Genomic DNA, 25,451 nt, shown 5'->3' with positions numbered 1-25,451 from the left:
CTCCCCCACACTGTAAATCCTTGTTGGGCATCCAACTAATGCAAGTTACTCTGCTCCAACGGGAACCAAAATGAAATGTCAACTGGTAATTTGGGTTCAATTCAGGAAATAATCATCTGTTCTGCCCAGGTCGGCCTGGCTCCGGGTCCTCAGCGGTGGGATTGAAAAGGCTTTCGAGAACTCCGCATCCACATAGTGTCAGTCTAATGGGCACACGACTGTGGCTTCCTGGGGCCGGGCTGCTTTTATGGGTCCCCTGTATCCCTTGGGCGTCCCTTCCCACTGGGGAACATCTGCATGATCTAATTTACTCCTTTGAAGCATTTCATTTTTGTTAGTTGCTTTCTAAAGGTCATTACCAAATAAACGCGGCACAAAAGGTCACCGAGCTCAGTGGGAAAATCATCCTGAAGCCGCGTTGGTGCTGTTCCATTCTAGCACCAGCCTCCTCCCCGGCAGAGCCTGCTCTTTGGGTGGCTAACTTCCCGGCCTTTTGCTTCTCGGCTCTGGATTTGGGGATGGGGGTAGCAGTTGGGTGACAACAGGTGCGACTCTCATTGCCAGTCCTTACCTATGGAAGTGCAGGCTAAGGTGGGGTGGGGGTGGGGGCAGGAGATGGGGATGCAGTCACCTCCAGAGGTCACCGGAGAGTTCCGGCCGCACTGCTGGACGTCGGTGCTTCTGGCTCAGGTGAACCGGATGCCTGGACGTGTCGATGAAAGTGTGCATTTGCTGAGCAGGATTTTGGAAGAACATACAGAAGGGAGATTATGGCCACAGACCAGGGGTGTCCACCTTTGTGTGTGTGTTGTTTTTTTTAAACTATGTATTGATTTCAGAGAGAGGAAGGGAGAGGGAGAGAGAGAGATAAAAACATCAATGATGAGAGAGAGTCATTGATCGGCTGCCTCCTGCACACCCCACACGGGCGATTGAGCCCGCGTCCCAGACATGTGCCCTGACAGGGAATCGAACCTTGACTTCCTGGTTCATAGGTCAGTGCTCAACCACTGAGCCACGCTGGCCGAGCCCTCCAGATTGTCTTTATCTGGCTATAAAGGGATTATTTTAGCATCCAGTCAATTCCTGTTGGATTGCCAGGGAGGGACCTCGGTGCTCAGACAGGCCCTGAAGGTGAAATCTGGGTGAAAGGTCTGAGGGCTGATGGCTGGCAGCACAGACATCACGGTGGGAGGAGGGGCATGCTGATCTGCTGCCTGCCCTCTCTGGTTTCAGGGCTCACTGGAGAACTCTGGGGTCCCGGCTGCCACAGGGGTTCGCAGGCCCTCCCTGATTCAGCTTGTTTTCAGGGCCCAGAGCCAGCCTCTGCCCGCAGCGTGCGGCTGGGCTCCAGGTGCCCGCCTTGGCCTGGCAGCTCATCCCATTCCTATCATGGATGCTCTTTCATTCAAGAAAAGCCCCAGCTGGTTGGAGGGAATGTGGAGAAAGCCACAGGGACGCTGAGAGGCCTGGGGAATGGAGCTGCTGGTGGGTTGTGAGGAAGAGCCTGGAGGAGGAAAACAAGCTGAGAGAAGGCCCATTAATCATCGTTGGGCAGTGCTGCGTGGAAGAGAGTGACTAACTGTGGTCTCTCCTCGCCGAAGAGAGGGTTTACACTGTATCACGAGAGAGATCGGTGACCCAAGCCACGCTGGACAGCAGCCGGCGGCCTCCCGTTGACTCCATCAACCCGAGGGAGGATGCACCATTATTCTGGAAACTATCAAGAATGAAAAAAAGACAGACCGCCCCAAGCTCTATGGCTTATACTGTCATGTCTCCGTGACTCTCTCTCCCGGGTCAAGAGAGTCCCCCTCTGCGCCTTCCCCACCTCCCAGGGCCCGCTGTGAGTTTCATGCCCCTGCTTTTCTCACCGGGGAGCGTGATCCTGCTCATGCGATGGCTGCTTCCCACCCGCCACCTCGCTGGTGGCAGCTGTAACCTTGCAGGATGCATCAGATTCCCGAAATGCCGATGTGGGGCTGGGGGCAGGTTCCTGCATCTTTGCACCGACAAAATACAGTAGTTCATCTTCTCTATATGCCTGGGAAGGGGGGGGGGGGAGAGTGGGGCCCCCTACCCCCGCCCCCCTAGTCCCTAAGCCTCCTGGGGCTATGGGGACAGTAGGGGACGGAGCAGCCACAGCCCCGGCTGCTTTGGTCTTATGTCTCATGCTACCCAGGCTCAGGAGTGAGCCAGACGGTTTCTTTCTGTGGTTCTTACAGAAACGACCCAGTCTTCTTTTTTTCTTAATGCTGCTAGAAGCCCGCGGCTCCCTTCAGCCTGGCTCTCTGATACAAAGGGACTAGGTCTTCCCTGTGCGCTGTGGGTTAAATGATGCCGCGCGCTGAACTCGGAGGGGCAGGCGGTGGAGCTGGAGGCCGAGGGGCTGTTTGTCTTCATGAGTGTCATCCACAGAAAGCGTCCCCTCATCCGGGTGGGCCCAGGGTCACCCGGATGGTTCTCTCCAGGAGCCTGCAGGGATCAGCTTGGCCTAGTTTTTGAAACTTTAATGAGCTCCCTGCCCTGGCGGAAGCAGCGCCCGCATGCCTCCCCCTGTCGCCTTAAGAGCGTCTCTTCTTCAGCTGAGATGGTGGTTCTCAACTGGGGGCTGTTTTCCCCTTGGGGAACCCTGGGCAGCATCTGGAGACACTGATGGTTGTCACCACAGGGAGAGGTGGGAGGACGCCAGGTGCTGCTAACTAGGTGTCCTGTCAGCACGGACAGCCCCCCCTCACACTCCCCCCCCCAATCTTTTAAGTCGTTGTATTAGGCATGTCCCTGGGAAATCACCCTGACGGGCCAACCCCATCAGCAAGCTCAGAGGCCACCGTGCGATTTGGAGACTCCATCATCCCGTTAAATTAGGTAAATGATTGTTTGCGTGTGAGGCTTTCTGTATTATCCTCTCTTGCAGGTCCCCCATTGAGGCTTCCTGGCCACGTGGAAAGACTATGAACACTTGCCGATTACGACGACGTTAGGTGAAAGGTCAGTGTGAACCTGTGCAAAGTCTCAATGACAAATTATTTTACAGGAGTTGTAGATTCGTCATGAGAATCACTGCATTCCTGCTTCTTGTTTTCAAGATGTTGCCTGGCTAGCATGGCTCAGTGGTTGAGTGTTGACCTCTGAACCAGGAGGTCCTGGTTAGATTCCCGGTCAGGGCACATGCCCAGGTTGCGGGCTTGATCCCCAGTGTGGGGCGTGCAGGAGGCAGCTGATCAGTGATTCTCTCTCATCACTGATGTTTCTATCTCTCTTTCTTTCCCTTCCTCTCTGAAATCAATAAAGATATGTTTAAAAAAGATGTGTTAAGACGTGGAATGGGAACCTGGGTTGTCTGTTAGTGGTTGTGCCTGAAAAGCACTTAAAACATTTGGCGATCTGGAGATGAGAAGGAAGAGAGGAAACCCAATACAGTCTCAGCAGTGCCCACCCCAGCCTTCCTGCAGTGCCATGCTGTCCTTGCTAATGAAAAGCTGTCACCCACTGGGCACTTCTGGGTGGTTTCCCTGATCTTGAAACAATACAAGAAATAGCACATGCTCACTCGCTTGACTGTAGGGAGGACTAGCCCGGGGACGTGGGTACAGTGTGGGCTCTGGTTCATCAGGTTGGAGGGAGATTTTGCTTCTCTACCAGACTCAGCACCTGGGAGTTCCTGGGGATGCGTGTGCTGTGAGTGCATAGGTCGCAGAGCGGGTCGCAAGGTGCTGCCCCGGCCCCGGGGGTTCCTGAGCCTGTGGAGGGACTGGGATTATGGCTCCTACGATTCTTTTACACTTGGATGATGGGAGAACCCTTTGCAAAGCTTTGGGCAGGAATGGTCAGCTCTCCTTCCCACGTGTGATGGGATGGAGAGTGACCAACTCATTCTGGTTTGTCCAGACTGTTCCAGTGAAACCCCAAAACAGCCCTGCTTTGGTCTCATGCCTCCCCACATGGTGCTTCCCCACATGGCTGTGGAAGGTTCTAGAAGAACCAGGCATAGCCCTCTCCATCTCAGAGAACCCCTCGGGCTTTTTTTAAAAATAAATATATTTTATTGATTTTTTTACAGAAAGGAAGGGAGAGAGATAGAGAGTTAGAAACATCGATGAGCTGCCTCCTGCACACTCCCTACTGGGGATATGCCCACAACCCAGGTACATGCCCTTGACCGGAATCGAACCTGGGACCTTTCAGTCCGCAGGCTGATGCTCTATCCACTGAGCCAAACCGGTTCTGGCACCCCTTGGGCTTTTGAAACCAGGACGGTTGGTCACCCAGGGGAAGGGCCTGGCTGGGCCTTTCACGAGGAAGGCTCTGAGCACATCGCGTTGGGGACTGAAAGAAGACTTTTTATTTCGTGCTCTGGTTTCTCTCCTGTTCTGGGGAGAGAGGCAGCTATGAAGCCAGGAAACCTCACGGCCTGATAGCGGGGCACATTGTGTGTGTGTGTCTCATCCTTGGCTGGGACCTATATCCCTGCCAGAGGTCCCTCCACCTCCCCACTTTCCTCCTCCCCTCCCTGTAGCCACCGACCCCAGGGGCACCCCTCCTCTGAGCAGGCCGTGCGGCTCTGCAGCTTTCAGGGATTCCTGGCTGGTAGAGTTCTCCAGGTTTTTGCCCTCGAGGAGATACGTTTTGTAATTGATAGACCAAAAGCCTGAGGTATTTCTACACTCATTTTCAAAACAATTCTTTATTGTTGCAAGTATTACCTATGTCTCCGTTTGCCCCCATTGACCTCTCGTAAGGAGCTTGTATTCTCAGTGGGTGACGAATATACATGGATCTTTTCTTTAAAAGGCCCCGGATTTTATACAGTAAAGGGCTGTGTGCTAGACGGAAGGACTGTGTAGATGGGGTTTGCTGGGGAGTCAGGGTAGAGCTCGCTATCTAACCTTCCCCAAACTGGCTTGGCCCGTTCCTATGAGCTTGGCCGAACACTCCTGGTTAATTTCTGCTCATGGGCCTTTGCTTGAACGGTTTCTCTGTCAAGAAAGCCCTCTCCTTTCCTCTCTGCCTTCCCGACCCTTCCACTCCTCCAGCCCTCAACGCTCTCTGCTCTCGGACTTCTGCGTTGAATCCAAGTGGCCCTGGTTTCCAATTGTGTAGTCACCCATCTGGCCCGACAAAGGTTCAAACACGGGGAAGCCACTTGGAGAGAAGAGAATGAATAAGCACTTTAGAAGGGAGACCATCTTGGAGCGAGCTCCTCCCCACGCCCCTCTCCAGCCCTGTCACCCCAGGCTCAGCAGCCTTCCGAGGCAGCAGCTGTACTTCCTTCGCCCGTCACTTCTGCATTTAAGGGTTTTTGTGAGATCCCGTGCCAGAAGTCTTGTCTGGGAATGCGCCCTGCAAAAAGTAAGTCTCAGAAAACCTAGGTCACCGCTCATTTGTTTGACAAATATTTACTGTCTCTTCTACTCACCAGAGGGAGCGCACTCATTTGTTACAATTCGCTTTAGGTAGGAAAAACTGATGCGCGTCCCTGTTAGAACAGCAACGGGCAGGGTTGGGAGCTACTCACACAGCTACCTGGTTTGCGTGATGTATTGACATTATTGCTTTCCTGGTTTCTCCGAGCCAAGGGCTGTGTGTTTCTCTTTATGCTCCACTCCCTGCAGCCAGAGTCCCAGCTTGGGGTTCCTGAGCTGGAGGGACCGCCTGGTATTGTGTTCATCATTTGCTAATGTTCCCAAGAACAAACGAGGCAAAGGCGGATTCAGTCCAGCTTCTTTGCTCTGGGCCGGAGTGGGAGTGCCAGCCTCTTGGGTCGGTGGCTGGTGGCTCGTGTTGATCGGGAGCTCTGGTTGGTACTTACATGCGTGTGTCTTTGATGATTAAAAATGGGGAAAACAATTAATTCTTTTATTTATTGATTGGTTTTTAGAGAGAGAGAGAGAGAGAGAGAGAGGAAAGGGGAGAGAGAGAAACTCTGATCTGTTGTTCCACTTATTTATTCATTCATTGGTTGATTCTTGTGTGTGCCCTGACTGGGGATCAAACCCACAACCTTGACATAGGGGGACGACGCTCTAACCAACTGGACTACCTGACCAGGGCTAAGAATTAATTCACATTTAACATAGTTTATTTGAAAACACACAAACGATTTTTTGGGAGAAATATTATCATTTTTTGGAGAAATAATAATAGGTGACTTATAGTGAGCAGAGAGATGATTACTTATTAGATAACTGATGCTTGTTAAAATGAATACAAAGCAGATTTTAGTATTAACAAGTCATAGTGCTTTCCCACGGCTATAGAAGGTTCTGGAAGAACGAGGCACAGTCCTCTCAACCCCAGCAGGCACCTCAGGAGATAACATTCCGAAGTCCACCTGTCAGGTGTCCCCGTGACGGCAGCTGGGTCGGTGTCCAGGGCCCTGTATTTTGTATTTTTCTGGGGCTGACAGGACGAGGAGGACCTGTGGTTCCCGGGCTGTATCTGGGGAGCATTTGAGATGCTCTGGTAGGTGATGGGGGCCCACACATCTGTGGGCATCTCAGGGCTCAGATGTTCTGTCTGAGCCAAAGCCCCGCCAACCATCTGTCTATGAAACTGGGAGGCAAGCGACGTGACAGGCAGGCCCTGCGGCTCCTGGGGGCGGGGGTAGGGGGTGGGGGAGGCAGGGCCCTTCCTTAGGGCTTTGGTTCCCGTGATATGGAGACTGCGTACCTCATTCTGCAGCTGGCCTGTGGAAGAGCTAATGAGGTGAAGCAAATGCTGGGGAAGTGATTGATTAAAACAAATCGTGGAAATTTTTAAGGGAACCTGGCTTTCTAAAGAGCTGGGTGTTTGAAACATCCAAGTGGCTCTGGATATAAGCACAGCATCTCTTTTATTTTTATTTTTTACTTTTTTTGTTAATCCTCATCCGAGGATATTTTTCCATTGATTTTTAGGGAGAGTGGAAGAGAGAGGGAAAGACAGAGAGAAATATCAATAAGAGAGAAACACATTGATTGGTTGCCTCCTGCACAAGACCTAACCAGGGCCCAGGCCAGGCATGAGCCAGCAACCGAGGTACATGCCCCCTGACCGGAATTGAATCCGGGACCCTTTGGTCTGCAGGCCGATGCTCTATTCACTGAGCCAAACTGGCGAGGGCGGGCATTTCTTTTTTTTTCTTTTTCTTTTTTTAAAGAAACCACTCAGACTGCGTCCTCTCCTCTTGCCCTCCCAAAGGAAGAGAAGAACGATCATCAATGGCAAGTGACAGTTGCAGAAGCAACACCAAGAGCCAGCTTCATGCTCAGGAGAGAACACTGTGCCTCCTCCTCATGGTTTTGGGTGCTCTACACAATCAGAGAAACTTCTCTAGTAACGAACTATAGAAACGATCCCTGAAAGTATAGCCTTAACACAGTACTGTGGGCGTTTCCGGAGTGAACAAAAGCCACACATATTAGGGTGAGGGCGAGGTTTTCTAATGTGGTGCTATTTTACCCATATATATACTTGGGCGTTTCTTTTGTTAGCTGGGAGTCTTGGGCTGAGAGTCAGGAGTTCCAATACTGACTTGAGGTCTTTTTACTTCAGCCCCATGAGCCTTGTTTTCTATATTCACCTTCTTTTACACCTCATTAGCATACTTTAAAATTATGAAAGGGACATAATATTATAGAAAGGGAAAAACCTCTACACTCTCATCACCCCATGTCTCAACTGCTTTAACTTCTAGAATTCCCTTTCAGTCTTCTGTAACATGCATTTTTTTTACTATTGTAATAACAAACGACATTTTGTTTATTGCTTTTTCCACAAAATGCAGTATCATTAATACGGGTATTTCCTATGCTGTGAGGGTATTTATCATTTTGATGCCCTGCCTGAAGCCCACTGTATTTATGTTCTGTAATTTGTTGAACTATCTTTTTGTGCAGCGTTAGAGTGATCAATATCTTTCCCCCCATCTTTTAAGTCGTTGTATTAGGCATGTCCCTGGGAGATCACCCTGACGGGCCAACCCCATCAGCAAGCTCAGAGGGCACCGTGTGATTTGGAGACTCCATCATCCCCTTAAATTAGGTAAAGGATTGTTTGCGTGTGAGGCTTTCTGTATTATCCTCTCTTGCAGGTCCCCCATTGAGGCTTCCTGGCCACGTGGAAAGACTATGAACACTTGCCGATTACGACGACGTTAGGTGAAAGGTCAGTGTGAACCTGTGCAAAGTCTCAATGACAAATTATTTTACAGGAGTTGTAGATTCGTCATGAGAATCACTGTGGTATTCCTGCTTCTTGTTTTCAAGATGTTGCCTGGCTAGTGTGGCTCAGTGGTTGAGTGTTGACCTCTGAACCAGGAGGTCCTGGTTAGATTCCCAGTCAGGGCACATGCCCAGGTTGCAGGCTCGATCCTCAGTGTAGGGCGTGCAGGAGGCAGCCAATTAGTGATTCTCTCTCATCATTGATGTTTCTATCTCTCCCCCCCTCTCCCTTCCTCTCTGAAATCAATAAAAATATATGTATCTATCTATCTATCTATCTATCTATCTATATAAAGATGTGTTAAGACGTGAAATGGGAACCTTGGTTGTCTGTTAGTGGGTGTGCCTAGAAAGCACTTAAAACATTTATGCGAGCGTTGGTGCTCTGACCCATTCCCGATAGCCTTGCTTACAGTCATCATTTTCACGGTTGAGATGGAAAACCATGCCCTTCGTCCGACAGTTTGGGATGATTAGGGACTCACTAATGTGTGACATGTGGGAGCAGTGGGGCCAATGGGAGGTGTGGGTTCCAGCCCCACTCCGGCACCAGCCAAGCTCTGCATCATCTGTGAAGTGAGATCCTTGGACCGGAAGGGTTTGGAGGTTGTTCCCAGCACTACATTTTATGATGTAAGCCACAGTGACCTTCGGCCCTCTATTGTGTAGGTTGCCGAACAAAATACCACAGACTGAGTGGCTTCAGCAACAGAAATTTACCAGCTCACAGTCCCGGAGGCTGGAAGCCCGAATTCCAGGTGCCAGCAGGGTGGGTTCCTCCTGAGGCTGTGATCTGTCCAGGCCCCGCTTCTTAGCTTGGAGGCGGCTGTCTCCTCCCTGTGTCCCTTCTCATCACCTCCCTCTATGCGCGTCTCTGTCCACGTCTCCCCTTTATAAGGACACCGGTCCTGCTGGATTAGGGACCACCCTAATGACCTCACTGTAACTTGTTCACCTCTGTAAAGACCCCTCTCCAAGCAGGTCACTCTGCGGTATTGGGGGTTAGGACACTCTAGCATGTGAATTTCATGGGGAACACAGTTCAACCTATGGAAGTATTAGGGGCAGAAATAGAATAGGGGACTAGCTATAATTATAAGAAATATGAATCATGAGCTCTGTTCACCGTGATTGTTCTGTTCTGATTAGAGAAAGCACATTCTAAGCTGGCTGAGAGCTGTGTGCCCCAGGACACAGGAGTTAACCTCGGGTGCAGTCAGTCCATTCTCCTTTCTCCTTTTCTGAGAACTGCCTATCATCATGGAAAGATCAGCAACCTTGTTGCTGAAACAGTCTGGTCCTGGAGGCGCCCACCCTCCTTTGCAAACCCCTGCCCCCGCCCCCCACCCAACCCACATTGCCTGTGACCCGTAATCATTATATCTGGCTTACTTCCCCATGCCTGTAATTCTTACTTTCCCATGTAATCTGTGTCCTTCTACCCAATATAAGCAGCTGGATTGTGGGGAGGGGAGCAGATTTCTGTGGATGACCTGCCGCTCTCCCGTACTGCCGGCAGGATTGGAATAAACGCTCATATAGGATTCAACCTTGTCTCTGCTCAGTTGGCTCAAGTAGTGACAGGCAGCACGGACCCATGGTTGTCGGGTTTCATGAGCTGAATTGCCTGTAAGGTTGAGATAGTTCCTGTTAGCACAGAGAGATGGCTTCCTCCCTCCCTTTTGCCTTCCTTCTCTCTCTCTCTCTCTCTCTTTCTCAATCTCTCTCTCTCTTTTTTTCTCTCTCTCTCTCCTCTAAGGGAGAATCCTTCCCTGTCTTTCCAGCTCCAATCATTCCTTGCCTTGTGGCCCCATCACTTCCATCTCTGCCTCTGTCTTCACATGGCCTCCTGTGCTGTGTCCTGCCTTCTCCCCTTCTCTTTTTTACAAGTCCATGTGCCATAGGACTTAGGTACTGCCAGCCCAGTGAGGGACCCAGCGGTTAATCCAGGATGAGCTCATCTCAAGATCTTTAATTATACCCGTAAAGACCCTTTCCCCAAGTAAAGACACAACAATAGGTGTCAGGGGTTGGGATCTTTTTTGGGGCCACCATTCAATCCACTACACAGGACTAATCAGATGACCTCATTACAGCAGCCACATTCCCAGTCCTGGTCTTGTCACCCAGCTTAGTCTGAGGGGGGTCTGGAGAGCCTTGAGGTCTCCTCTTTTTGACCATGGACGGTTGAGGGACCACCTCCCTGCCTTCTCTTCTGTGCTTGAGGGGGCTTCCCTCCCCACCATCCTGCCCTCCGTGGGTTCCCGGTGAGAGGAAGCCTGCCTCCTTCCGTGTTCCCTGGGGCCTCTTCGGATCGTTGAAGGCCCCTAAAGAACCCCTGCTTTTTGGAGATCTCACCCCGGCGTGCACCAAGCATGTTAAAACACTCTCTCGTGCCACATCCAATCCTTCCCTCCTCCCATAAAAGTAATCAGATTTTAATAATTTCGCTTTTGAAATGATTTGGCTCTAAGCTTGTTTAATTTATGATTGGCTGGGTTTCCTGGCCATTATTATGCATAGTAAGGAGTTCTCTCGAAGTGAGAAAAGCTAAGCCTCAGATTGTTTTCCGAACATAATTAAATTTTTATGAATACCAAAGTCAACAATTAACAAGGTTTAATAGGCATTGAGTTAAACATTTATTAATTTAAATTGCTACAGCTTTTTTTTTTTAGTCCAAGATACAATATTTTTTATTGTTTTAATCATTTCATAGGCCCCCTGGAAAACTGGAAACCTCAGGTACTGGCCGGCTGGTTTCTGATTCCTGAGGGGGCCCTGCTTTCTTCCTTGCCTAGTAGATCCTTCCCACTAGGAACTGGGATTCCTCCTTCCCAAATCCTAGGCTCCCCCAGCAGGTGTCTGCTGTGTCTCTCCCGGGACTGTCAGTACCAAAATCCGCAGACTGGGTAGCTTATACACAACAGAACTTTCTCACGGCAGCCACAGCTGACCAGCACAGCCGGTCTGGCTCTCTCCCCGGTCTGACGGTCACCACGCCATCGTCCTGACGCCGTATATGGATGTGGTGCCATCATCAGTGTGAGTGACTGGGCAAAAGAGGCCTGCTCCTATTGGGCCCTCCGGTCATGGCCACTGTGATCAGGGGCCATACTTCTGCCCACGTTACCCACTGGCAGGGTCGTCAGAGAAAACACAGGATGTCACGCTCAATCCGAATTTCTCATGAACAGCAAATATGACATGTTTTTTTAGCACAGTGTGTCCCAAATACTGCACAGCACATACTGACACGAAAACATTGTTTGTTGTTGATCTGAAATGCAAATTTAACCAAGCATCCTGTTTTAATTTTTGGCTAAATCCAGCAGTGGTGCCTTTGGTCTTTTTATAGAAGGCTCAGAGAGCAACGCTCTTGACCTAGGCCCTGGTTCTCAGAGTGACCCTAGTTCGGAACAGAAAGTCTCGGGCCGCACCCACACTTCCAGAACCGGAACCTCTCAGGGTGCTAGCTTTCTGTGTGTTTGTTCTTTTTTTAATGTCTTTTTATTGATTTCAGAGAGGAAGGGAGAGGGGGAGAGAGAGAGAAAAACATCAATGATGAGAGAGAATCATTGATCGGCTGCCTCCTGCAAACCCCCTACTGGGGATCAAGCCCACAACTGGGGCATGTGCCCTGACCTGGAATCTAACTGTGACCTCCTGGTTCATAGGTCGATGCTCAACCACTGAGCCATGCCGGTGGGGCTAGCTTTCTGCATTTTGACATCGCTCCTGGTGACTCTGCTGGGAGCTGTGGTTTGAGGGCCAGGGGCCTAGAGAATGATGCTGATGGTGGGAGATTCCAGCCTCCACCCCCTCCCCCCAACCTCCACCCCCACCCTTCCCCCACCCCCACCCCCAGACCCTCTCCAACACATTTGATCCGCTCCCTCAGGGCATGGGAAACGCTGTGACATACATGACGTCAGGGACGTTCCAGAGTCTGTTTCCTTGGGATTCTGTGGCTTCCGATAAGACTACAGTGGCTTGTACTGCGGAACGCTCCTGGCGCTTGGCCTCAGGCTCTGCTCTACCCGCCCGATCCGTTCCCGAGCCCGCAGGAGGCGGTGAACCAGAGAATTTATTCTTCCGGCGGGACCTGCCAGTCACGGCCGCGGGGCGGGGCCTGCGGCGGGGACACGTGTGCGGGAGGGAAGCAGGAAGTGACTTCGGCGGTGGAGCCGGCGAGCCGCAGCGGGGCTGATGGCAGTGGAGTGGGGGCGTGAGAGGGCAGCCTAGTGAGTCGGCTTTTCTCTCCTTCGGCGCCGGCGGGCGGGGGCCGGGGCCATCGGGCCGGCGCGTGGGACTTGGCAGGCCCCGCGGAGTTGGGAAGGGAATGCCCTGGGGACCCGAGCGGGCTGGAGGGAAGCCGGCGGCGGCGGCAGGTGGCAGAGGAGGGAGAAGGGGGCCGGCTGGAGGGTGTGGACCTGCCTCCCTGTGCCGGTTCTCCAGGACCCCCTCACCCAGCTTCACGGCGGGGACCCTGCGGTCCTGGGAGCCCAGGTGGCTGTGATTCCGGCTGCTCTGGGCCCCCTTCACCGGCCCTGGGGGTCAGTGCGCCTCCTGAACTTGACCGGGACTCTGGTTCAGGTGCAGCCGGCCTGGGATTGTGCATTTCCAACCCACTCCCCGGGGTCAGGGGCTCTGCCGACCACACCGTTCCAGTCACAGCAGCCCCAGCCCCAGTCACTTCTGTGGACCCCGCTGCGGAGCCCGGCGCTGTGTGCACTTCCCCTAAGTGCCCTTCCACCTCTGCAGCGTGGCCAGCATCTTGCAGCTGACTCTGGGAAGCAGGGCAACAACCAGGAGAGAAAAGAAAGAAATCTCGATCAGCCCACCCCTAACCCTGACTGTAGGAGAGTGCACACCCCTGGGGTGGTGTGGGCACCTTTAAAGTTGGGGTGGGCAGAGAATACCCCCCTTGCAGTCTAATCAAGGGTCATGACTTAGCATCCAGCTCCCAGGAAGACTGGGCCCCATTGTGGAAGCTGCTGTTGAGGTGCCGGGCGCGGACACGCCCTGTCCCCACAGTGTTACTGGTCTACCTGCTGGAGAAAGTCTTTGTTCCCCTGGGACTCTCCGTGGGCCTGGCCAGGCCTCCCGGGGCAGGGGAATCACTTCCTGAACTCTGGGTCTTGAAGTTGTTCCAGTTTCTTTTTCTTTGTTTGGTCAGTCGCTATCCTGAGTTCCATTTAGGCTGCGGGGACACAGTCTGAATCTATAGGTGCCGACTGACTTGGCAGTTTCCTGGCCCCGGTTTCCTCACCTGGGCTCACTGGGCTCCCCTGGACCCACAGCCTTCCTGGGGTTGAGTCTTGGTTATGCTGCTGAGCCCCGTGGCCCACGGGCCCCTTACACCCTCCGTCAGAGTTTCCTGCCAGGGTCAGTAGCGAGAGGCAGCGTCTTTGGCCCAGCGTTGCCGGGCCTGGCAGCTGAGCCCCGTGGGGCCGAGCCCAGCCCTGTGGGAGCTGGAAGACCAGGGAGGAGCTGAATGGGCCCTTTGAGAGGCGGCCCTGGGCCCCGATGTTTGTGTGCAGAACACAGGGCTTTTCAGCACGTGGGTTCCTCCGCCCGGTAACTTTCCGCAGCGAGAGGCCGGTTCCCTGTCACCGCAGAGCAGGGACTGACACTCGCTCAAGTCCAGAGGAGGCTCCCCGAGCAAACGCAAGCGCGGATGGTCCTTCCCTCTGTCCCTCGGTGGGCAGTGGTGTAACTGCAGCTTCGGCAGTTGGCTGGGGGCCATGTCACTGATGGCTCCCTTTCCTGGTCCTCACTGAGGGTCCTGTTTAGATAAGCTTGTCCACGGTGCCATAAGTAATTCGGCAAGCATTTTCCGGGTGCCAGAGAGCCTTACTAGTATGTACGGGGTGCCAAATGTGGAAAAGCATCATTCCTATTCTTAGGCAGCTAATGATGTGAAAGATGAAGGAGGCACCAAAGATGCGTGCAGGGACGGGAGTGGAGGATCGGCAAGCGTGGAATCGAAGTTGGCAGTAGGTGGGCAACAGAAGGTACTGGATGCGATGGTGGAGGTTGGGAAAGAAGGGATTCTGGGAAGGAACCGTGTGAAGAGAGACCTGGGGCAGGACCACAGGGGCTTGTCCCAGGTGCCATCAATAATTCGGTTGAGCTGGTGCCCACGCAGGGCATACGGGTGATGGAAACACAGGCTTGAATTGCCGGTGGGCTTGTTGAAGGTCAGTCGGGGGAGTGTGCCCTTGGCAGGCCACGGGAGCTGTGGAAGGTTGGATCAGGGCTTAGTGGATGACTTTCTAGAAGGAACCTGAGCTAGTCACCTGTATTTGGAGAAGAGAGAACCGATGATTCTAATCAAGACACACTCAGACCCGCCTCACCATGGCCCTACAGACCCCATGCCTGGGGCCCGGACTTCCCGGGAGCCGCATGGTAATACCTGCACCTTGATTAGATTGCAGGGGCAGGAGGAACAGGCAGAATGGGCGGGCAGGCCACCCTCAAACCCTCCCTTCCTCCAGCTCATAATCCACATTCTTGGAGCTTCTCGGGAACTGTTTCCCAGTGTCGTCACCTCTTTCCTGGTCTCCTCAGTGTCCCCACATCCCTGCTTCCAGAGTTAGATGATTTCACGGAGGGATGCGTGGTGGACAGGTGCATACACCAATCCAGACACGCCAGCTCAGGCGGAGGGGGTCAGAACTCAGAACACGTGCGAGTCACCGAAAGGGACCGCGGGCACCGCGGGCACTGACCCTCTCGCCCCTCTGCACACAGCCGTATCCAGCATGCTCCGAGGCCACAGCGCTGTGTTCCAGGCCTTGCTGGGGACCCTCTTCACCTGGGGGCTGACGGCCGCCGGGGCGGCTCTGGTGTTCATATTCTCTAGTGGGCAGGTGAGTCATCCTGTTTGGGTTCTGGAAGTTCATGGGACTCTCAGCAGGCTGTGGAGCACCCGCGCCCGCACAGCGGGGTGGCCACGCCTCCGGGTTGTGGGTGATGCTGTTCTCTCCTCTCATTTGCCCTCCTTGTCGTGCCCAGGCCTGGAGAGCAGGTGTCCCTGATCACTTGCTTCTCCCCCCTGACTCCAGGGAGTGGGGAGCAAGAGGCCAGGGATTCAGCCTCCTGGAGCCCCTGCCCGGTTTCTGTCCTCCATCAGTTCCTCCCAGGCCTGGTGCAGGTGGCAGAGTGCGCTGAAGAACAGTAGGGGGGTGGGGGAGGGGTAACTGCCCTGCCCTGTGGCCTTGAGTTCGCTGGGATGATTGGAGAGACGGTGGGGGGAGGAAGGGTATCTGTCCCCTCTCTCTCTCACTCCAAATCCAGGCCTCCTCATTCCCTCCGCCACCCCCTCTGGGATAAATACACTCAGACCCGCCTCACCATGGGCCTACAGACCCCACGCCTGTCCACCCACTCCTACCTGTTTTTACTCAGTCTTATGCCCCTACCCACTCATGCACCCCTGTACCTTCACATCTGCCCCTCCCCTTATCTTCTCTCCCTCCCACACTCCCACCCCTCCACACATACCCCTTTCACCGCACCCTCACCCAGAACCCACTCCCCCTCCCCCCCATTCCACATGCCCCACCTCTCTCCTCCCCAGCCCATGCCCACCTCCTGGGCCTGAATTCCTTACTCTTTTTCAACCCTCTACTCCCTCCATCCCCTAGCCCAGAGCCATCCACGGATCACTTGACGACGACAATCTTGGAAATTGTAGGCGTGCTAAAGCGTCAGTGATTTCAGACCTAGTTAAACACGCTGTGAGGCAGATCTGGAAACTAAACCGTGTCTGGGAAGTTGGCGTGCGAGTCATGGTGTTGTTAGAGACCAGTTCAGCAGGTATTGATGTCAGCGATAAGATCAGACCTCCCCCTGCACCTCCTCCCTCCCCAGGGAGGCCTGGAGGCCAGCACACAGCCTGGCTCCCAGGTTACTGTCCACAGGTAGTGAAACATTCGAAAGCCAGTCCCGGAATGGGAGCCGCCAGGGGCCAGAGGACAGGGTACCAGGTTACCTGACCCCTCCCGGTCCTGCTCCTGGGCTCCCTGGGGCAGAACAGCCCAGGTTGTCACCTCTACCAGTTTCTTTTGCTTTGAGAAGCTGAGACCTGAGATGCTCTCACTGGGTCTAGCTGACCATCAGGATCCGAGTTAAAGGCAGCACTGGGATGAGTAGGACCTCGCAGCCCCGTGTGGCAAGTGGGGCTCTTCAGAAGTGGGGAGCCATCCCAGAGGGGCCCCTTCCCCTTCGGAGCTGGTCAGGAGGAGGAATTGCTGAGCCCTTTCCCTGTGCGGAGGCATATAGGCCGTCCCCCGAGACCACCCACTCGTCCGCTGACTCACTGGAAGGACCCACAGGACTCAGCATGTGGTTGTCCCCGTGGCTAACGCTCCTGATAGCGAAAGGACACACGGCAGGCTCAGCGAGGAAAGACAGGCAGACTCTGGAGACCTGCGAGCCCAGGCTCCTGCCGCCCTGCCCCGCGGTGGCCCTTCCCCAGGACCATTTCCACATCTATCCAGGGACGCCCATTAGAGACTCGGGTTCCTTTTAAAAAATAGACATATTTTTATTGATTGCAGAGAGGAAGGGAGAGGGAGAGATAGAAACATCAATGACGTGAGGGAATCATTGATCAGCTGCCTCCTGCACACCCCCTACTGGGGATGGAGCCTGCAACCCGGGCATGTGTCCTGACCAGGAATCTGAACTGTGACCTCCTGGTTCATAGGTCGATGCTTAACCACTGAGCCATGCCGGCCGGGCAGACTCAGGTTCTTATTGGGCACTGGCCACCGCTACTCTCAGAATCTCAGAGTTGCAGGAGGACGCGGGTGTCCCGCAGAAGTCGCTGGGTCTGTAAAGCAGGCACCGTGACCCATCCTTAGGGTTAGGAGATGGAGGGTGCAAGCTCGGGTGGGCTCTGCTAACCCTTCTGCAAAGGAGGGTGCGTGAGAGTGGGGAGGGGCACGGCCTGGGGAGACAAAGGCCGCAGTAGGTGTGAGTCCACAGAGTACACTCCGTCCTCCTGCGCAAACCCCCGTTTTCACTCAACTGACATGGGGGTGTGGTAAGGATCACTTGAGAGAGGAGACACTGAGACACCAGCCTCTGTTACCAACATCGGTGCAGCCTCACTCAGCAGTTGTTTTCCTGACTTAAAAAAAAATAATGTTTTAATTCTAGAAAACTTGTCAAGTATAGAAAAGCTTAAAGAAATACTTTAGAAAGTTTCTAATCCTACTTCGTAGAAAGGAAAAAGCATATTTGCTCAGATTTGTTCAGTTGTATTGGAGTATGCTTAAGTAATATAGGTGTCTATTTTCTTTAATGAACAGGGATCAAATTGTATATAATGTTTCATAACCAGCTTCTCTCATTTGACATCGTAAGCATCCCTCATATCCCTAAATGTTTCTTTGATTACTTTCATTATTTTGATTACTTTAAATGGCCATGTAGTATCCCGTCCTAAAGATGTACTGCGATTCATTTACCCAGTCCTCAACTGCCCGGCCGTTGGGTTATGGCCTCTCTTCCTTGCTTTTAGGAAGAGTCTTATGATGAACACAAATCTTTGAGCACATGTGATTAGTTACTTGAAATATCTAAAAGTGGAATAACAGGTTTATTGACTTTAAAAAAGTGCAATGTTTCTCCTTTGAAGATCCAGATGAATGCTGCTAGGATGCGTTTCCCTGGCTTCTTTGTTGTGTCCGTTTCCGTAACTTCTTCATTAGATCTGTCTGGCTTGATCACATGAGTTGGTTAGATTAACTTGGTTCATGTCATGGAGCTGCCTACAGTGAAGAATGTCGTTTGTATGCTCACCGGGGTCAAAGCCTTCCATTCACCCCATAGTCACCCAGAGCGGGGACGAGGCTGCTCGTGGCTAGAGATGACCGACCAGACGGCTCTTGTTACCCAGTCCTAATGGGAGCCTTCTGGGTTGGATAAGTAACACCTCAACATGCCTGTAAGGTGTTCACATGGCTGTAGATTATATCCCTAATTTAGGCCACTCTTTTTCTTTTTTTGTTAATCCTCACCTGAGAATATTTTTTCATTGATTTTTAGAGTGGAAGGCAGAGGGAGAGACAGAGAGAGAGAAACGTTGATGTGAGAGAGACACATTGATTGGTCAGGGCTGGGGATCAAACTGCAACCGGAATTGAACCCCAGACCCTTCAGTCTGCCTGCCGATGCTCTATCCATTGAGCCAAACCAGCTAGGGCAAGGTTCCCCTTTAATCACGACCTACACCCCAACCTTCAGTGAAAGGCAATCCCTCTCCTGGCCTCCAACAGCAGAGTTGTTTTCTCTGTTTTGCTACATTATATAAACGGAGTGGTCATATACCGTATTTTTTCAGTGTATAAGATGCTATTTTTTTCTAAAATCATTAGACCGAAAATCTAGGGGTGTCTTATACATGGAAGTCAGCCGAGGAGGGAGCTGTGTGGGTGCGTAGCTGCCCATACCTTGTCAAACAGGCTTCCTCCAATCATGTGCCTTATTGTTACCGACGTCAGCTGATGCCATAATTGGAGGTGGAGATGGAGAGTGTGCAAATGCAACAGGGACCGGAGCATTCTGAGCTCATAAAGATGTCAAAAAATAAAAAGATAAACACCGGTAAGCAATTGTCTTACTCTGCAAAATTCAAACTGAATGTACTCAGCTGTGCAAGAGAGCTTGGAAATAGAGCTGCAGAGAGACAATTTGGACCTCCTCCCACTGAGCGTCTGATCAGACAGTGGAGAAAACAGGAAAAACAACTCCTTAAGATGCCAAAAAAGAAGAAGGCCTTAAGAGGAAAACCCGAAAAATGTTTAAAATACTAATTTCTTAATTTTGGGTTGGAAAAGTGGGGGGTGTCTTATAATTGGAAAAATACGGTACGTAGTATGCACTCTTGGTGTCTGGCTGATTTCACCCCATTTATTTCCCAGTGTCCTGGCCGTCCCTGACTGACTGCACTCCATCCATATGTATTTTGTGTGTGTTCTCGTTGCCATATGGTATTCTGTTGTGTGACTATATCCTAATGATGTACCCACTTGGGTAGTTTCTAGTTTCCGGCTCTCACACACAGTGCTGCCGGGAGCATTTCTGTACACGTGCTTGGTGACCTCGAGTGCGTGTTCCTGTTAGGCGGTGACGCAGGAGTGGCACCGCTGGGTCACAGGGTGTGCCTGCGGTCACCTCCAGCGGCTGTGCCAGTGTGCACCCCCACCGGCAGCCTGGGAGGGTTTTGTTTGGTCCGCATGCTCCTCGCCAACACTTGCCAATTTCCATCTTGGAGGCCAGCGGCTCACTCAAGGCTCACAGTCATAATTCACAGAGAAAGGAAGAGGCAGCACGTGGGCCAGTGCAGGTGGGCCGCCCTGGAAGAAGACTCTGATTGGCTGTGGGATGGATGGGAGGTTAAACATTCCCCCCAGCTGATTTTTGGCCCATTTTATAAAGGCTCGGATTCAGGCGGATTTGATCCAGGTGTGGGCCGGTCTTCATTCACGCGGCTCTCTCAGGGGTTATGGTTCCCCGTCGTCCCAGGAATTATCCCTTAGAAACTGAAACGTCCTGTTTTCATTTGCAGAGGCGGATCCTAGATGGAAGTCTTGGCTTCGCTGCAGGGGTAAGTGGCATGTCATAGGAGGAATGTAAACTGAGGCGCGTTTACTCTGACATTTCTCTGCTGACGGGTTTTTCCGGTCTCTCCCCATGTGACCAGGACGCATCTCTGATGTTCGGGTGCTAGGGGCTCCCTCTTATCACCGACCCGGTTTATTCCCGGTGTATTTAAGGCCCCGCCTCTCTTTAGACAGCGAAAGGAGCTTGTTGGGCAGCTGGCGGAGAACTTGTAAAACAAGATAACATTTGGGAAGGGCCTCGCACAGGGCTTTGTGGGCACTAATTCAACTTCTCTTTCTCTCCTCCTCTTCCCTGTAAAAGACCTTTTGACATAGACATCTTCAAACATGTAGAAAAGTGGAGAGAGTTGTATGCACGCCAGGTACCCGCCAGCCGGCTTCAGTCATAATTGACATTATGCTGGCCTCATTTCGTCTGTCTTCCCCCAACTTTCTTGGGAGGTTGGAATACAGTGGGGCCTTGACTTACGAGTTTAATTCGTTCCGAGACTGAGCTCGTTAAGGAGCTCGTTAACTCAAATTACTCTGTCAACTCAATGCAAAAAATCCGCCGAGGGACAGCTGGTATCTCAAAAACTCGTTAGTCGGGACACTCCTAAGTCAAAGCCCCACTGTAGTTTGTAACAGCGAATATCAGACAAGTAACGGCACCTGTAAATTCAGCACGCCCAGAATGCCTTGTATTTTTGAAAAATATATATTTTTATTGATTTCATAGAGGAAGGGAGAGGGAGAGAGAGAGAGATAAAAACGTCAGTGATGAGGGAATCATTGATTGGCTGCCTCCTGCACAACCCCTACTGGGGATCGAGCCCACAACCCAGGCATGTGCCCTGACTGGGAATCAAACCGTGACCTCCTGATTCATAGGTCGACACACCCAACCACTGAGCCACGCCAGCCAGGCTGCCTTTTTGTAAGCACAGTCACCATGGCATTAACCATAATTCCTACTATAATCCGACACCCAGCCCACATCTGCGAGCCCCGAGTGAGACCCGGAGGCTGGATGAATTGGGATTCCGATTTCAGGTCTGAGCATGCCATGGCGGTGCGGTGTATTCCGGCCGTGAGTCCCATCACAAGGCTGTGACCGGGGTTTTCCCTTTGGTTGATCGGGATGTAGTCCTTCCTCCTGTTTTCATAGTCCTGTGATGTGCAAACACTAGCCTGGGGGTGGGACCTCCCCCCACCCCGCCCTCCGCCCCCCCTCAGAGGTCCTCTGAGTCAGCAGCTCTGTTGAGGGCACGGGAGACACGCCCCGTGTGACACAGGTGCCCCCGGAGTGTTAACAGAGTCAGATCCGGGTCCTCGGCTCCCGGTTTTATCCTCTTTCTCAGAGCTGCCCGGCCAGAGAGGCCCTGACTGACGGCTGGCACTCCTTCCCCAGGCCCCTTGCTCAGTCCCCTCTCCCATTTCACAAAAGAAAGACACGTTCCGGCCTGATTTCCGTGTGTCTGGGTAGCACAGTCTCCACACAGGAGCAGAGAGACCCCGAGTGTCGGTGAGGAGAAGGTGCAGGATGCTATCTCCGATCACTGCCCGCAGGTCCTGGCGCAGTTCAGCGGCCGCCCTGCCCTTTGATGTGAGTCTAATCCAATTGTGAGCAGAGAGGCCCTTAAAGGCAAGGTCCATGATGGGCCACAATGAGATTTGGGGCTGTAACTTGGAAGGAGTGCAGAGAACAAAATGACATTATTATAACAAAATATCTACTTTCCCCATCTTCCGTTAAATAAAAGACAAGACAAAGAAAACTAGAAATAAATTGATGCCTCACTGTTTTCTTAGAGCAACGACTACTTAGTATTTATCCACGTGTAGAGGAACAGTTGAAAAAAACCCCAAGAAAACAGTCTCATCCGTGAAAATGTGCATTTCCAAGCATATTTTACTTTAACGATGATAAATCATGTATTTTATTGTTGTTGTCAATCTGTCCTCTAATGGTTGTAATGGTAACTCAATCCAGGAAATCGTTACTTAAGCAGCTAGAGCCCTAAGGCTCACAGGAAATTTTAACAAATGGAATTGAAATGTATATAAATATATTGAAGGGAGTTGTGATAAAGACCTCAATAATAGACTCTCTAGCCTAAAATCTGAATTGCTTGAGGGTAAAAGTCTATGGGGAAAGGTAATTAAATCCAAGCCAGAGGAGAAGGAATGATGCCGATTTTCTGACTTTTGAAGAGGCCGCCTGTGCATTCGGTGTGTGTAGAGTAGAACCCACGGACAGGAACGCACGAGGAACATAAGCGCACAGCTCCGCTGATAGGAATTTTTAGGGGGATCACAGTGGGAGTCAAGTCCTGGTGCTGTTTAGATACAGATGAATGGCTGGTCAAACAGTTCTGTGTAAACACACCAATATTTATGCGCCAGAAATGATGTCCTTTGCAACTCCACAGACACAGATGGAAGCCTTTTAAATAATCAATTTCAAGTGAGTGATGGGGGTACCTAGTTTGTCAGCATCCTTGTAGGGGCCACACAGACAGTCTCTGCTCTGTGCTGTCTTCATGCTTGTGCCCAGGCACCCAGGGGTCCTGTTCTGCTTCGCTCTTTTAGGCCAGAAGGCGCTCTAAGGTTCTCGTGGCCAAAGACATAAAACAGAAGGAGACAAAGAGACAAAACCAGAGAGCATTTGTCTTCAGGACATGGAGGAACGAATTCGGGAGCAATAAAGCTCAAACACGTAAGATGTAACTTCCTTAAAACCATCATCAGACCAGTGTATTACTGTGTTCACTTCACTGTGAGCATCTAAAAAAGTTTTTTTTTTTCTTCTCCAATCCTTACCTGAGGAGATGTTTAGAGAGAGGAAGGAGAGAGAGAGAGAAACATCGATGTGAAAGAGAAACATCAGTTGTTTCCCATGTGTGCCCTGATCGGGGATTGAACCCGCCACCTTTGGGTGTATGGGACGATGCTCCAACCAAACGAGCCACCCGGCCAGGGCTAAAACAGTTTTACTGTTGATTTTCAAAGTAGTTGGTAGGGGGAAAAAAAAAAAGAGATTCTGAAAGTTATTTCTGTGTTTAAAAAAATCAGAATAGGAGTCATTTTTTTTTTTCTAAATTGACCTTGAATGTTAGCTAGTCGCACAGAGGAGCTCCTGGCAGGTCACCAGATGCACAGGAAAGGCGGAGGGCGATGTGGAGGCAGCTGGGGTTGGACTCAGGAAGCCTCAGAGGCCCTGGTGATGGGCGTGGGTTCTCATAAATGCTTCCCGAGCTCGGAAAGGCGACGGGGCCCAGGTGGCCCGAGCTGTAATGATCACGTGTGCTCATCATGGAATCGTGTGTTTAATGTAGCTAATCTGTTGGGCAGAACAGTGGTTCTCCACCAGGGGCCATGTTGCTCCCCAGGGGACAGTTGGCATGTTGGGTTGTCACAACTGGCGTCCAGTGGGTAGAGGCCAGGAATGCTGCTGAACACCCCCTGATACACAGGATTCCCCCCCCCCCCCCCCGCCCCGCCCGCCCCAGAATCATCCAGCTCTAAGTGTCAGTGTGCCAAGCTGAGGAACCCTAGTCAAGAGAATTTTGATGTATCATCTCTAGTCACACTGTGGAATGTCTAAAAATTCAGGTGTTTTCCAAGTTTAAAAAAAGGAGGGGGAGGAGGAAGCCCCTTTGCTTCCCAGAGGTCAGCAGTGCTAACCCCGAGCATGCTCCTTGGAGAATTTTTATTACTCACAAAGTGTTGGGACAGCTCAGTGCCCAGATCCAAAGGACACTGCGTCCTCAGCACAGCTGAGACACTTAGACTCTAGGCCAGGGGTGGGCAACCTTTTTGTGAGTGCGTGCCAAAACCAGCAAATCTCTGACTCAAAATTCTTCTCCGTGCCAACCCTAATTTTTTGAGAACGTGTTACGCCTACTTGATATCTCTTAAGGTGTATGTATGTGAAGAACCTTGAAGAAATAATAAAATTCACTCGAGCGACAAAAACGCAGTATATGATGATGAAAAGTACATTTATTTTTTAATGTATACATGGACACTGATAGTCCGACAGGAAACTTTATGACTCCGTTTGATATTATCAGTGGGACTTTTGCTGCTGCATCACTGAAGACAGAGATTTTACATCAGGTTTATGTTTCGTGACCTTCAGAGATATGCACGAGCTACTACTTTCATCTGTCAGGCTACTTCTATTACGAGACTTAACAAAATTCATCACTGAGAACAAAGATTCACAAGTGTATGTGGATGAAACCAAAACACTGGTCGGATCTAGGAAGGCAGGGAGAGTTAAGGCAGAAGCATAGAAATTGCTCTTCCCCTCTCTCGTCAATCTATATCTATGGTCTTTAAGATAACTTGTTATGTAAAATCATTTATTTATCTAAGATGCACCTACACTGAATTTATCTGAAAAATTAAAAAGTTGATATTAAGAAAAAAATTGTAAATGGAAGATTATAAGAGAGGGTTTTGCATGCCAGCAAAGGTTACTGGCGTGCCATGTTTGGCACGCGTGCCAGGGGCTGCCCACCCCTGCTCTAGGCCCTAGAGTAAATATCTCGGAAAAGGGAAAACCAGCCATCGGTCAGTTGCCTGGGGTCCCATGGCACCTTGCACAGGCGTGACATGTTTCTATTGTCAGTTGTGCATGCATTTATGTGTTGTATGTGCATTGACATATCTATCTGATATGATGCTGCAGTGACATACTTACACAATATTTACCTGTGCCCTGAAGCAAGGGTTTCGCTGAGAGAAATTCCTGGCATAAGCGTCCCATGTGTTTTAAACGAGCTTAACCATATGCTTTACAGTTTGTTTGTTTTTTGCATCAGCAGGACCTTGGAAGCATGAACAGTCCTCCTTAAATGACTGTCCTTAAAATCCATTTGCTTGTTTGTCTCCTGACTCCTTAAATCACCGTCCAAGTCTCTAGTAATCACTGTCTTTTTCTTCCCAGTGCCTGGGTCTGGCCTGATTTTTGCCTGAGGCCTGGAATTAGTGGGGAGGGATGCTACCATTAGAAAGAAGCAGGATGGTCATTCTCCCCTATTAGAGACCCCCAGCAGTGCAGCCTTGAAGGAGAGTTGAGATGACGATGGTAACTGATATTGTTGATCGAGTCCTCACTCTGTACAAGGCGCTCTGGCAAGCACTGTGATCGTCTCGTTTAATGTTCATAGCAGCTCTATGGGGTGCATACCAGGTGCGATTAGGTACCCCCATTCCGCAAGTGAGGAAACTGAGGCACAGTGACTATTAATAAATGGTTCAGGATTACATACTGAGCAGAGCTGGGATTTCAACCCACAGTCTGACTGTAGAGCTCCCCCTATTTTAAAAACAATTTTTTAAAAAAATTGATTTCAGAGAGGAAGGGAGAGGGAGAGAGAGAGAGAGAGAGAGAGAGAGAGAGAGAGAGAAACATCAATGATGAGAGAGAATCACTGATCGGCTGCCTCCTGCACACCCCACGCTGCGGATCCAGTTCGCAACCCGGACATGTGCCCTCACCTGGAATCAAACCGTGACCTCCTGGTTTATCGGTTGACGCTCAGCCACTGAGCCACGCTGGCTGGGCCTCATGGAGGTTTTGAATGTGAGGTCTTTTGGCCACACTGACATGGGC

The 25,451-nt window shown here is 51.3% G+C and overlaps 1 protein-coding gene and 1 non-coding gene across 11 annotated transcripts in view; one reads left to right on the top strand and one right to left on the bottom strand.

Annotated features, from left to right (window-relative positions):
- Positions 1-25,451, top strand: part of SLC39A11 (solute carrier family 39 member 11) — a 224,310-nt gene that overhangs the window by 33,346 nt on the left and 165,513 nt on the right. For 2 of the 10 annotated variants that reach the window (XM_070394349.1, XM_070394338.1), the window contains exons 1-3: positions 12,364-12,448; positions 14,964-15,082; positions 19,792-19,830. In XM_070394349.1, coding sequence (XP_070250450.1) covers positions 14,975-15,082; positions 19,792-19,830 — 147 coding nt within the window. In that variant the 5' untranslated portion in view covers positions 12,364-12,448; positions 14,964-14,974. Of the gene's footprint in view, positions 1-2,917; positions 2,992-8,074; positions 8,149-12,363; positions 12,449-14,113; positions 14,222-14,963; positions 15,083-19,544; positions 19,570-19,791; positions 19,831-22,417; positions 22,545-25,451 lie in introns of those variants that run through there. The other 8 variants (XM_070394339.1, XM_070394341.1, XM_070394340.1 and 5 more) reach the window with 8 other exon arrangements.
- Positions 7,144-7,356, bottom strand: LOC138995284 (small nucleolar RNA U3). The gene has a single exon (XR_011468599.1). It is a non-coding gene; the product is annotated as a small nucleolar RNA U3 (small nucleolar RNA).

Source organism: Myotis yumanensis, unplaced genomic scaffold (genome assembly GCF_028538775.1).
Source record: "Myotis yumanensis isolate MYYU_CA2020_CCGP unplaced genomic scaffold, mMyoYum1.0.hap1 SCAF_16, whole genome shotgun sequence".
NCBI lineage: Eukaryota > Metazoa > Chordata > Mammalia > Chiroptera > Vespertilionidae > Myotis > Myotis yumanensis.
The sequence above is the reverse complement of the archived record's forward strand: the minus strand, read 5'-3'. Positions and strand labels throughout refer to the sequence as shown.